The following is a 14,473-nucleotide window of genomic DNA, read 5'->3' as shown; positions in this document are numbered from 1 at the left end:
TGCAAATCAATACAGCCTTCCGCGACTTAATAAAGGCATATCTCCTGCAGCCTCGAGACACTGATGGTCACGGAACATGTTTGTAATTTGCAAGATCCTTAAAACATATGGTTTGGGCTACTTTATCACATATATAATGCATGGATGCCTGCACTATCAAGACAGAAACCTGCAGTCAATCTCTATTAAATTCTAGTAGTGATATCGCTATTCAGCTGTGATAGGAAAATGAGATCACTACGCAGCTGTGATATATTTCCAACCCTATAGATGTGTACTTATGCAGTATGTCCAACACTGGAAGCTTTGCTGCTAGTCAAGGATAGTAGAGGAGATGACTTAGTGGGTATGCATTTTAAGGAATAAGTCACCAGCTTGCATGGCATGGCTCCTCTGTGGTCATTGAACTCCTGGGGGATTTGCAATATCCCTAGAATATATGGTATGGGGTACCATATACTATGCATAATACAGAGCCGGGGATTGCAACTCTATGGTCATGTTTAAGTTGAGCTCCCCATAAGATTAACACTTTTTGGTTAGCTTATACATTGGGCACCATTCAATTAATCTTCCCCAAAGGGTCCCTAAAATTAAAAACCTGGCAGAATTTCTTTTGTAAGTTTCATCGAGGGAGAGGTAGCGTGAGGAGGGAAAAGTTATATGTCCCAAAACTTACATTTTCATAGAGCTAGTTCCCTCTCGCCTTCAGCCAGAAATGCTGGAAGGGTTGTGCGCCAACATTTCACGTGGATCTCATGTCTACTCCGACTTGTGAGCCTTTTGTGGTATTGTGCACATCCATTGAACTGTTTCTTGTATTTTATATCTGCCCACAAGCGTCCAAAAGTCAGTTCTATATTTCGGTTCTCCCAGAACTATCTGTGGACCTACCTGCCATTTTTGCGCTACCTGGATCTGGTCCACAGAATAACTGCTGGGTGGGCCCAGGACTGCAGACCTAGTAAGAATCAAGCAGATTGGTTCTACTCCATGACAGCCAATCTACTTGGTTGCTGGTGGCAGTGGCATGAATTCTTTTCAGTAGGCCGCCGCCATGGACTACAAATATGTTTCTGGATCCGGATAGCACCTGCGCTAATATATGTTTTTAAAAGGGACATATTTTAGCCCCCTTGGAGCCTTCACACACCATAGTGGGTAGAGAGACCCAAAGGGTACAATATGCCTTGGAAGAAATGGGCTTCCAGATCCCGAGTACAAACAAGAGGCTAAAACGTATATATACATTTTAATTATTTTCCAGGTCCATATTATACCTTTCTGGGGGCCACCCTCCTCACCCTCCCCATTGTGGGGGGCACTAGAGTCCTTCACTAGGGCTGGGAGGATAGCTCAGGGGCAACATGTTTGTCTTGGAAGCAAGACAACGCATAGCAACACAGGTTCGAAACCTGGTCTCGTGCTTAGAAACCGGGCTCCGGTATTAAGAGCGTTATAAAAGAACAATTATAATTATAGCCATGCTGCTTTATGGTCAATATTGATGTTCAGGTCAGCATATCCAACCTAAAAATTCGTGTGTCAGGCCACAATGCGGTAGTTCAAAATAATAGATATTCCAGGCCCCCAAACCAATCTGAATGAGCCATACCAAAATCCAGTCCGTGGACAGTGATCGAAGTGTAAGAAAAGAAGTAGTGGAACTACTGGCCTTGGCCTATTTTTTTAGGACTATAGGTACAGGGAGGTTTTTCACCAGACTATTGGTATAGATCAGTGAATTTGAAAAAAATCTAAATTGAGTTCTTGTCACTTTCTCCTTTATATATAAATACTAAACATATGAGCCTGCACTTAAAAAGCCACACAGCTTTCACAATACAGAATGCCTAAAGATATTGGACAGGAACTGGTAGGGAGCTGCTCAGATGGCCATGTGCAGTCCCCCCACAGTCATGCGTGCTAAGGGCAGTCCAAGTTACCTGAGATGGGGCCTAGGGCGCAGGTTGCGCCAGGTTCTCCCAGGTGCCTCTCAGGCTCAGGTACCAGTCAGTGGGACTGGGACAGAGGTTTTAAGACCACTTTGTGTAGTCCTACCTTGCTTTTGCAGTCAGTCAGCTATGGACAGGGGACTTTGGCGGTGTGGGAAAAAAGTGGAGGGAGTTCCGTTTACCTCAATTTTTACTGCACCGCCAAACTACAAGTTTGCCGGTATTACCTCCGCTGTATTACCAGATGGTAATACTGCCAATTTTTGGAGGTAAAAGTGGAGGAGCTACCTCCAGCTTCAAGCTGAACTCCATAAAATGGGTTACAACTCCAAACCACCACTTGTAATCTGGCAGGATTACTGCCCGAAGTAACACATACAGTGGTAATACTGCATGGCCAGGTGGTGATATCGGTAATTCTGTTTGTGGGTATTCCGGCGCATTTACTGCCAGAATACTGCCAACGTGTAATGAGACTCCTTGTGTGGAAATGTGGCCTGGCATCACTGTTGGCATAGCGGTGTGTGGTGTTGTGACTTCCCTAGTCATACTAGAGCAAAGCTAAACAGGGAAAAGTGGCTGCTAAGAGGCTCAACCCTCCACCCTCTCCTCCTCCCAACCACATCAGACAACTCTAACAGTCACCAAAAAATTAGATGTCTTGCACTGTCTCCCTAGGAACGATTAACCTTTTCTCTCCCAACAGGCCGGGCTGAAGCCATGCGGCTGCTCCTCGCTGACCAGGGCGCTGAGTGGAAGGATGAAGTGGTGCCAATCCAGGAGTGGATGGCTGGAGAATCCAAGCTGAAAAAAGAGGCAGTGAGTGCCTTCTTCTTTAGGTTTTGTGTTTGTTTGCTCTCATGGCTAGTATCTTCATGTGGAAGGCTGTAATCAGCATAGAGGATGCGGGAGAGATGGAACGGTATACTGGAAGGCGGGGCAACGAATGCGCTGCACAGCCAGCAGAAGATCATTGCTTTCTTATAAACATTATCTTTCTCCAAGTTGAAACCACTTGTTGTGCAAGCTTGCGAAACTTCTTTAATCACTAGGCCCATTCAAGGGATCCAGGGTGGCACAGCAGCTGAGAATTCTCTTTCATCTCTGTCCATTTGTCTTTTTTCTAGGTGTTTGGGCAGCTGCCGAAGTTTCAAGATGGAAATTATGTTCTGTACCAGTCCAACGCCATCCTCCAATACTTAGGACACGAATTTGGTGAGGGAGGGCAGCGAGGGCTCTTGGGGGGTGGGGGCGAAGGCCAGAGCCTTTCCGGAAAAGGTGAGAGGTAGAGGCAGAGGTGCATGGCCCTCAGGAGGATCCAGAGAATTCCCATAAGTGCCAATGGCGGCTTATAGATATCGTAACCTTTCTGGCTAAGTCCACGGCAAACCGCATCACAGCAACTGTGATCATTGTTGGCGGAGGATTTCCTCTTGGGCCAATTTCTGCCTCACATCAGAGGAACTGAGTCAGCCAAGGTACAAGGTACAGATGATCTGTTACGCGTTCTTCGCAGTGGAAAATGTGCCTAAGTTCTGTTAGATGCCTTGTCGGGAACCTTCATAGCCCGACCTATGCTGTGCCTTTGTAGTGCTTGGAGGAAGTAGAAGGTGTAATGAAGATAGTTGAGAGTTGTCTACCCCGGATGAATTGAAAAACAAGCCCTCGCCCGAGTTCCTGGGATCAACCATTTCGATGATCCTTATCATTTTCCAGAAATTGGGACTTCCTATTGAGGTAGAATTCCAAATATAGCTACGACTAAGACTTTTAGCTTATCAGGAAAACAAGTCTGACGATTAGTACTAAATATTGCCGTGGATGCAGTTCAAGAAATCCCTCTGCAAGGATCACCTGGGCAATAAGAATAGATGGAAGATATCCTAAGCCCAAGCCCACCAACCCATGCTTTGCAGGCCATGGTTGCAGGGCTCCAAATCCACAAAAAAGCACTTCACTGAAGGCTTTCTGGATTTGATCGGACTGTGACAGCCGATATATTGATATATTGATCCCCTTATTTCTTGTACTATCTCCTGGAAGAAGCTGGTCAGCTGACCGCCCACGCCACTGCATGCCACTGCATGCCACCATCTGCCTAACGCCTCATTGTTGTAGGAGGGCTTCATGTCTCTGATACTCTTGGAAATCCACTGTCTGCAGCTTTCCCTTAAAACAAACAATAGTTCAGACCATGATGCTGGTCTTCCAAACACAGACTGTACGTCATTAGGTTTACCATGCAATAGATGATTAAATGAAACATCCCCTAACATGTTCTGCCAGTACGCAGAGCGGGAGAAGGAACCAGAGATTGCCATTCTTCAGTCCACTGGAAGCAATAGAGATGATGAAAGGCGATGAAGGGACTGCACCCATCAGCAAGTGAGAATGCAGATGCTTGTTAGGAAAAGGAGAGCTGAAAGAGGCACAGGGCTGTATGCATCCCATTGGAGATCTTCGTTGGACACTATGCAAGTATTTGAGTTAGGTGATATGAATACCTACGCTCCAGATGGTGTTAATGAAGTCCCCAGGTAATTGGGCCAATGCACGTTTCCACGTCAGCCAGTCTTCTGTTTTAATGCACCCCTTAACGGGTAATTTGGCCACATTTTCTGGTTTTAGGAGCAATCCGGTAGCCCATTCCGGTGCCCCCCACCCCCCGGGGAGCTGCTTTGTATTGCTGTGCCCTTGAACTAGTGATACCATTTAAATATGGCAGCCAGATGACCAGAGCCTTCTGGGTGCAGTGTATAATCCACAGAGCCTACATCCAGCTGCCCTACTAAAGGAGGAATGCCGGTAGTTATGCCGAAGAGACACAGGTAGCTGGCCACTTACCAGGACACATTAACATGAAATGATGTGGGTATTTGTAGTTCTGTTTCTACAGTGTTTTGGATCTAAGAATAGAGGTTTGAATGATATGTACAACTATACAAAACATAACACACATTGCATGTATCAGAGCCTATGATGCACATGGTAGCCATCCTACCCAGACCCCCATTGGCCAACCTGCCGCAGATCCCATGCTGTCCATTTAGCTCCAAATCCAGCACTTACCATCATTCCCCAGACGTTGATTTGGCCTGCAATCTGCAGAAACAACACAGCCCACCATGCCATATACCCTACATTGGCCCCAAAAATCACACATCCGTTCCTTGCCATCACTCCCTAGATTTTATCCTGACCTGGATGCCATGCAATGAGCATCACACCCTGATTGTGTGCTTGTCATAATACAGTAGATCATATGCTACCCATCCCCGCCTAAATCACACAAAGCCCATTACCCCCAGATCAGGCACTGGCCATCATGTTCCACATTACATGCTGGCCTACCTGACACAGATTCAGTGATTTCCAGGGTGCCTTAGATACCACAATCCCCTCACTCCTCAGACCCAGTACTGGTAATCATTTCTGTGACTGACTCACAGTCAAGATCTCACACTGCACAACACACTCCGGATTCCTTGTTGGCCATCACATCCCTCATTGCTCATCACACATCCCCCAACCAGCCAGGGCCAGCTCTGCCCATCATTCCCTACTCCCAGTGTTGCAAAGCATGCTCTAGGTCTCACATGTCCAACAAGCTGCAGGCTCCATGCTGCGGAACATGTAGAGTCCACGCCACTCATCGCCCAGACTCCATTGCACACCAAACCAGGGATTCCACGTTGGCCAATGCCACAGATCCTACATCGTCCAACATGCCCAGGCCCCACATTGCTGAACAGGCCTTTGCTCCAAGTTGCTGATCATGTCTAGGTCCTATGCTGGCCATCATGCTCCAAAACCGATGCTGACTAATGGACCTCCACGCAGCACTGGTCACTGTGTCTTGCTTTGGCCAACATGTGTCAGATCCCACAATGGCCAGAAATGGCCACAGTGTTCTGGTTACCATGACCCAGATCCCTACTGGTGGTCCCACCCTATGTCCCATGTCGGTCATCAAGACTCAGAATGGTCATCACACCTCAGATCCCAAGCTGGGAATAACACTCTATATCCCATGTTGTCCATTGTTACTCTTAATGGACACGCAACTCAGAATGGCCATCACAGCACTCCATAGACGCCGTCCCTGCCCATAACGACCCACACCCACTGCTGTTCCATATGCCTTATCCTATTCTGAAATATGTATGACCAAGCACCAATATTCTTATCCTTCTGCCTCCCATTGCAGATCTCTGCGGGAAAAACAACAAGGAAGCTGGAGTTATCGACATGATGAACAATGGGGCAGAGGACTTCCGCCAGAAGTTTAGCCGTTTTGTTTTCACTGAATATGTAGGTTTCTACATTCTTATTTGATATTACCAGAATCACAAGAGCTTCCTTTTTTTGGAAATGAAGATGCGTGAGATTTTGTTGTTGTTATTGTGTTCAATGTCTAGCTAATGTCTTAACTTTTTCCACCAAAGCAATATTAATGGTGTGTGCCTCAAAAGTAGAGATGGTGTGGCCAAGAATGTACCCCATGTCCACATTTACACATAGTTCTTCTTACTGAAATGCTGCCTGCACTATGCACTTCCAATATCTGTAGATGTATGAACCAAGGCACACAAACTGATCTTTTCATGATCACACTCAGTTTGGTCAACCGGGGAAGCCAGAATTAGAATGTGTGTGGACTGAGCACGAAGCCCATGTTCACCTAGACTCTGACCTCCAGAACCAATCTTACTGCTAGTTTTTGCCTCAAAACAGGTTGTGGTTGGGGGGACGGCCACTTTGTTGTCTTTCTAGGTGGTTACAACATCTCCTTGTAGCACGTGAAGCAATAATCTGTCCTGGGGAGATGGCATGAAGACCTTTTTGGGGCAATTTTGTCTTTATTATTCTCGCATAAGAATCTTGCCACTTTGTCCTTACAGAGACCCCCACTTCTGCATTAGGTTCCTCCTCATTCCCATAAAGGAGGAGGAAGTTTGCCTTTTATTTCCTTCATACACAACTATTCTGCACAATCCACTGTTGGCATCAAGTTCTTGCCTGTGGCAGGACTGCCCCACACCCGTTTACAACAACTTTCCCTCACTCCCTCATAGCATGAGAAAACTCGACCATGTGACAATGGATAACCAGACCGGACCTGTAGTTATGCACTATTCAACCCGCAATGAACAATATAGTATGCATGGAGGTTGTCTGTTATGATACATGGAAGTTGCACTACATCCCATGGGTGGCTGTTGCCAGTTCATTACTACCTGCCTGACCTTGCAAGAGGTTGCACTCATAGGTGGTCACGTGGCTTTTAGAACTCCTGAAGTCCTCTGTGGTTGGCTTGCAGGATCTTTTCCCCCCCAAGGCCTCTTTCTCTGCTTACCCTAGTTTGGGATTCCCCAGGTCTTTGGAGCACCCCAGTTGTGGTGTATTTGCAGTTCCTCACGTCTCACTCACTGTTGAGGATGCCACAGCATGGGGCTTTGAGGTGCTATAGCTTGAGTGAACTCCAGTTTATGCCCAAGCAGGTGACTGGCCCCACGTCATGATTGGTATAGGACAAACCTAGATAGATGCAGCTTGGGGGAATTGGAAGAAGGGGTCATACAGTCCCCTGTCCATCTGTAGATGGAGTACACCCACATATGAACAGTTGTTCCGAAAACAGCTGGAGAAACAGCTGGTTTAAACCCTATACGGTTCCCTGCATCTGATTATGATATGGTATGATTGAAGTGTTGTAGGAGGAATGCAGCACCTGAGGTGTCTGAGGTCTCAACAAACTTGTCAAGAGAATCTATGAAAAGACAAAAGGAGACATTCTACTCTTAATCCCCCCACTTCTCAAAGTGTAAACGTTGATAGGATTGACTTGCAAGAGACTTGTGGCGGCTGGAGTCGGTGATTGCAGGAACCGTGGATCCTCGAATGGGATGAGCCATTACATGCAATTGACCCGTAGCGCCTTCAGAGCAGAAAGGCAGAATTCCACATTCTGCAACTTCTTTCAGTCTAAGGCTGAGCTGCCAGTGACCTTGTGCCCAAAGAAGCCATCATACCACCATTCAGAGGCTGTCCAGAATAGTGGGTAATCAGAATTCAAGAGGGTCGGCCCACGATGCGTGGAGTCACTGATTGTAGAATCGGGGCCGAAGATCCGGGAATTACACTCTTAAGTGTGTGAGGGATGCAGGTGTTGTATCAGAAAGTTGGAGCCCCTCCAGAACATCTAGCAGTGCTGCAGATGTTTAAAGCCTCTGGGGAAAGATCACTATCCTTGTTTGGGGGCTGGGAACAATACAGACACAGCCAAGTGCTCTGTGTTGTATTTTTTAATTTGCAAAGGCTTTGTTGGACTCGCAGTAGGCACAGCAAACCACTAACCCTGGCATACAGCTGCTTCTCCCACAAGGTCAATACACACAATGATCTCAAGGATTCATGAGAGCTATGAGAATTGTGGTGTAGGGGGTAAAGAGATATACAGGTCAGGGCGGGGAACACGGACAGGCTACAAGGGTCAATGGAAGTAGGGACAGGAAAGGATCTGTGCTGTTATGTAATTTGCAAGTAGCTTTTGTTAAGGTGCACTGGCTCCTTTCTGCACATGTGCGGCACTCAGAGGACTACCGTGCTGGATCTGGTGTCTTCGTCACATAGGCCCCATTCAGTATTAGCACATATGCCTCTTACTCGAGTGCCTCTACCCAGATGTTCCAAACCACGCAGAGGTTCCAACATTGAGCCAGGTGACCTATGGGATAGAATTCTGCTTCCAGCTTCCCACAGGCCACACCGCACATTCTGCACAGAATCAGACAGGAATGGACCACTGCATATCCTGATCCCCCACAGACCAAAACTAAACACTGCATAACACCAGGACCGTGTGCAGCCACAAGGAAGGATCATACACTCTAGGACCCTGGCAAATGACCTCTCCACAGGGCTCGAACAGCACCAGCTGTCTAGACCTGGCCTTCCAGCCAACACACCAATTACACAATTCTGGGCCCTCCAGAAGAGTGTGTGATGGGTAGAGCAGCTGGCTGGAATGGGGCACTCTCAGATTTCAGCACTCTTGGCCCACCTCTACAGACTGTACACTCATACAAGTGTTGGCGTAAAATGCAACATTACCCTGGAGCAGGACCCTATGCATTGCGCAAAAATAACCAGTGTATTTGGATCAGGTAGCTGCAACACAGAGGCTGTGGCCCATCTCTACAACATGCGCATATATGAAATGACACAGGCCACCTGTGCATCTATACAGAGCATGTACACTTAAGAATAGTTTGTAGGAAAGGGGGCACTCTTCAGTGGCAGAGCCTTAGGCCCACCTGTGCAGAAGGTACAGGGCATGCATACACACATGACCAGCCTGTAGGAAAGGAGCTGAGCTATCTGCAAAGGCACTGCACTGTGTACTCCTGCATGGAGGGTAGATCACATTCACTTAACAAGTGTGAGCAAGAAAAGGGTGAACTTTCCTATGAACCATCCCTGGGTATATGCTCACAGTGGGTAGACCATGTATACATATGGACAGCTTCTACTAAAGGGTGATGTCTCCAGTGATACAGCCCAAGGTGACTCCATATAGAGGGCAAAGCATAGGCGTGTGGAAGGGGCCAATGCACTCTGACATTACAATGCTCTTGGCACATCTGCACTGCACACACCCACAGGGAACTGTGGGTGCAAACCGCAAGCTAACCACAAGAGCTCCAAGTCCATCTGTGCAGCACATATGTTACTGTTAAAAACGGGAGTATCATGAGAAACCGCATGTCATAAATGTGTGTGAATCACTGCAATGCAGCTGTTCCATCGCTTGGCCAGCAAGGGAGGGGCTGGGGGGGAGAGAGGAGGGAGAGGGAGGGGAGAGGATACAGAATCCTAATGTTAATGATTACTCACTACAGGACACAGGAAAAGAGAAGTACCTGGCAGACCTGCCCAAACAGCTTTGCCAGTTTGAGACCTTCCTGTCCAAGCATCCAGGTGGATTCATCACAGGAGGCCAGGTGAGATATCTTGAAGACAACCATAGAATCCGACGCAAAGTCTTTCAGCTTCTTTGAGGGTTGGGAAATGGCGCCTGCACCCGAGAACTTAGTTGGTGTGGGCACCTCTTTCCTGTCACTCACCCGGAGGGCTGCAACATTAATTCCTGCAATCACCCTGTAGGTTTACCAGCTGGAACACAAAGCCTCCATGTGGTTGATGTTCAATGCATGGTGGACATTGAGCCAAATATCTAGTGACAGAAGCAGAAGGGATCTAGGATCCATGAGGTCCGCCTCTCACACAGCATGGATCTTACAAAGAACTAGCGAGCGCGAGACTGGTGACTGTGTCCATGTTGTCTGTCCATTGAACTGCATGGTGGTGACTGCACTAGAAAGTGACTGTTTGGTGTTGCGATCCCTGGATTAGTTCCTCCACACTGCATGGATCTTGCTGCTCAGAAGAACCAGAGTGGCCAGGACAGAAGAGAGATGTGGTCTCCTACTTCCTGTTCCTGAGGTCCTCTCCAGCGACGAGGATCCCACAACACAGAATCTGTCCCTCATATTGTCTAGAGGTGGGTCCCAGAGGATCCCTGCTCTCAAACCTTGACTCCAACTCTCCCTCTGTCCTCATTCCTCTCAACCTCTCGTCTGCTTTCAATACAGTAAACCTAAACATCCTGATCACCTGTCTCTGTTATACCCTGGACATCACGGATCAGGCTGTGGCATGGCTTGCCTCCTTTCTCTCTGACCGACCCTCCCAGGTTGAACTCCGGCCCTTTCTCTCCTTTGCCACTCTCTTTACTTGTGGTGTCCCCCAGAGAGCTAACCTTTCCCCCTGGTTTTTCAATACCTACATGGCCCCCTGGGCCCACAGGATCTCTATCTCACTGGCCTGCCTCCCTTGGCCCTGTGCCCTCTCCTAACAATGAGGCAAAAAATCGAGTGTGTTCTCAACTGTACCACTTCATGCATTTGGAGAAATGTCATCTGGCCTAGTATGCTAGTTTTCTGTTTAGATCATTCAGAATCTTCAAGGCATAAGAATGATTACTTTATTACCTTGTTCCCTTAGCGCCTTGAAGCTCTGTGAAGCACTTCACCTGTGTGTAAGCGCTATATAAATGAACAATAAATAAATTAAATAAAATAGAGGTGATGGGAAGATGGAACCATTGGCTGAGAGAATTGGAAATGGGGACTCTGAGGTTTGTCCCTTGCACTGCATAGAAGGGATGGATGCACAGAACCACTGACCGAGACATTGGGGCATAGGGTGCTTGGGGCCTGTTCCAGACACTGCAGTGGAAATGATGCCACTATATAGAAGCACAGACGGTGGGGAGCCATGATCTGTGAAGGTCTAGGTCTTTCCATTGGTGCAAAGACTGTAGAAAGAAAGAATGTGGGCTGTCTATGCTTTGGTTGAATTCGAATGTTTTCAAAGTACAATGTTACGGTGCAAAGGATATGTTCCTCACACTGCATGGAGTTGGCTGCTCTAGAGTCGCTGATGGATCTTAAGGCCCTGGGAGTCTGTGGAAGTTTTCTCTAGTTTTTCTTTGTTTTCATTTCACAGATCTCCTATGCAGATTACAACCTCCTCGACCTCCTGCATCTGCACCTGTCGCTAGACCCAGACTGCCTCAAAGCCTTCCCGCTCCTCAAGGCCTACGTGTCAAAAATGGATGCCCGCCCCAAAATCAAGGCTTACATGGAGAGTGATGCTTGCAAGAACCGCCCTGCCCACCCTAAGGAGAAGCGCTGATCAACTCTGTGCACAGGCCGCGCGACGGCCGGAGAACCAAGGGACTAAAACCCCTGACAGGGAAGTGGGAAGGCAGATTGAATGGGGAAACCCCATTGACTTTTGTATATTTTCAAAAAATAAAAAAATGGTAAAAGTTGTGAAGCATTAACACATTGTATGAAGGTTATGTTCAGCACTAGGGGTTGAGCCGTTGTTAATAAGTTACTCGGATCCGACTTCCTGCTCTAATTTTCTATCTGTTTCCTTTAATTAGAGCTGCGGTGTCAGCTGGGGGTTTCTCGGGACTAGGGCACAGAGAAATGGAGGGACACAAAGGAGCTTCGGTCACCAAAATGCTGTTAGAGTTAGGGCAGATGCGTGGCCTCTGGACTCCTCACAACTAAGCATGGGGACCAATATTTGGGATTCAACTGAAATGCATGGATAGCTGATGTTTTGTCGAATCAAGCTTTCTCGAAAATGAGCAGTGGTCGCCGGGTCCAAATGTCTGGGATAGTTCAAGCTAAAAACCTGCAAATGTGGGGTGTGTGGCTTCATCCGGAGATCCGTCTTGTTAGGCAGAGGGGGAGGGGTGTCAGACGAGGAGAACATCCCAGAATGCCTCAGAGGCAGCAGCAGAGCGCATAGTGCCTGCAACCGAGTGTGCCATCTTAATGTGGTCATTCAAAACCCAAGTGTTGCTTAAAAAGAAACTGACATCGTTTTCGGGGTGTAGGAAGAGATTATGGCTACCAGTGTGCCATTTGCTAGTGGGCAGAAGACAATCCCCGTGATCGTGTGATATATATTTGTATTTATTTTATCGAAATATGGCTTAAACAACATTAAACCTTTTTCAAAATGTCATAGAACAATAAAAACAATTTAAATCGATACAAATAAATGTCAATATTTCAAAGCAGCAAACAATTCATCACATTACAACAGCATCAGTGCAGGTTCAACATTTCGTATATACTGCTTCTAAAAAGTTCATCTCAGCAATCCACAAACCTGCTCTTTCTGAGTTTAAAATATAGTACCAGAAATAATCCGGCGCTGGGCACACTCCCCGTTTCACACATTTTGAGAACAATTGAATTCCAAGCAGTATTCGATTACCAGGTGTTTCACAGTTTCCACATCGCCCCCACATACTCTTCAGCCTCTCCCGGAATGGGGCTTCCCCGCTCTAGCACCAATGACTTCATTTGTTAAATACAAATTAAAACACAGTCTTAAAAACTGCTTTCTAAAGTAAAGAGACGGTGTCTGATTAAATATCACAAATAAAATGTCCGAACGATTTGAGACCTCATAGCTGTCTACGGTTCTCAACCCAGTCGGTCTCTAATAGTTTCTTCCACAGTAATGTCATGTTTTGAAAGAAAATCCTTACAGGCATTGTCCCATTCATTTGAAATCCTGCAACCTCTCAAGTCATTTTGCTCACAAATTACCTGGAATAAATAAATATATATGTACGTGCCATCTCTTGTCTTAAAGAAGAGAAGAGAAGAGAATCATAGAATGGTCTGGAGGCAGACAGGAGGTTACATGTAGTGGCTGTATGTCAGTGCGCCATCTTTTCGTGGCAAGAGTAAAGCTTCTTGCATGAGAAAGCTTTGTAATGGGTTGGAGCTTGGAATGTGCGTTCAGTGTCTGGAACTGAGTGTATCAACCAATTGTGGGCAGATCTTTCTGTGTGTGAGACAAAATAGGTGTTGCTTGTGATGCTGCAGACAACCAATCTTCGAAACCTTTTTAGGCTAGAGAGTGCGTCCAGTGTCCGTAATTTAGATGCCATTTTCTTCTGGCTTCAAGATTTTGACATTCAATATGTCCGGGACTCCTAAACGAGCCAAGGGGAGTAGGAGGAATGTGTGGAAAGTCAGTCCACTAAGGGGACAGGAGTGAGAGATCTTATCTATCTACTGAGGACCTGGGAGAAACTAACAGTGCAGACATGCAGTATACGGTCTCAGCCACCACCCTCCATATCCACTGATGAGCCTGAGGATACCAATCATGATGATAATAATGATGATGGCCAATGTAAAGATGGGTACTCATCTGAGTCCAGGCCACGAGACACCATTTTGGAAACCAGGGATAACATTGGAGGCATTAAATAATGACACAGTTACAGGGACATGAAGGACGGATGAACCTACCCTTTCACATTTGTAAAGGGTCTTTCAAAGACAGATCACAAAGTGGAAATGTCAGTATGTGGCCAGCACATCCTCAAACCACATCAACAAGTCTGCGGCCATGACTTCTTGCTCCAGAGAAATAGTCCACGGTCTGGACGTTCTTGATACTATAGGACGAACATCAGACCACTTGCACTCTATGCAGTACATTTGGAAGAGGCTCGGGTCATGTTGGGTTCCACAACTTGATATGATGCAGCACCCTGCACAGGACTGCCATGAACCCAGAAGACCACTAATGGGGCCCTCTGACCAGTAGCTAGTCACCAGACAATCCACTATCTACCACGTCACCCCAGAAAATGTTGCAGCTATTGTGCCATAGCTCTAGTGACTGATGGAGATGTTGCTGACTGACTTATCATGGGGAACTGTCCTGCCCATGCTGTCATTTACAGTGCAGACATTTGCCCCAGTGGCTTTGCTGCGCCGGTCTTTACCACGCTGTAGGTGGCAGCACTGGCAAGTGGGGTGGGAGGGGTCAAGAAAGGGTGTTAAGGATAATATGTCCTAAGGATAGCTAATCTGCAACTATGTTTGAAAGGAGTGTGGCAGGGTGCG

At 46.9% G+C, this 14,473-nt stretch overlaps 1 protein-coding gene across 1 annotated transcript in view; it reads left to right on the top strand.

Moving 5' to 3' along the window:
- LOC138513901 (glutathione S-transferase P 1-like) overlaps nt 1-11,865 on the top strand; it is a 31,605-nt gene extending 19,740 nt beyond the window's left edge. Inside the window, exons 3-7 of the mRNA XM_069629041.1 lie at nt 2,662-2,774; nt 3,083-3,170; nt 6,163-6,266; nt 9,857-9,958; nt 11,526-11,865. Of these exons, the coding sequence (XP_069485142.1) occupies nt 2,662-2,774; nt 3,083-3,170; nt 6,163-6,266; nt 9,857-9,958; nt 11,526-11,714 (596 nt within the window). The 3' untranslated portion in view covers nt 11,715-11,865. The remainder of the gene's footprint in view (nt 1-2,661; nt 2,775-3,082; nt 3,171-6,162; nt 6,267-9,856; nt 9,959-11,525) is intronic.
- Nucleotides 11,866-14,473: the final 2,608 nt, after the last annotated feature.

The sequence above is a fragment of the Ambystoma mexicanum genome, chromosome 12 (assembly GCF_040938575.1).
Source record: "Ambystoma mexicanum isolate Mex_15411 chromosome 12, UKY_AmexF1_1, whole genome shotgun sequence".
NCBI classification, from domain to species: Eukaryota; Metazoa; Chordata; class Amphibia; order Caudata; family Ambystomatidae; genus Ambystoma; species Ambystoma mexicanum.
The sequence above is the reverse complement of the archived record's forward strand: the minus strand, read 5'-3'. Positions and strand labels throughout refer to the sequence as shown.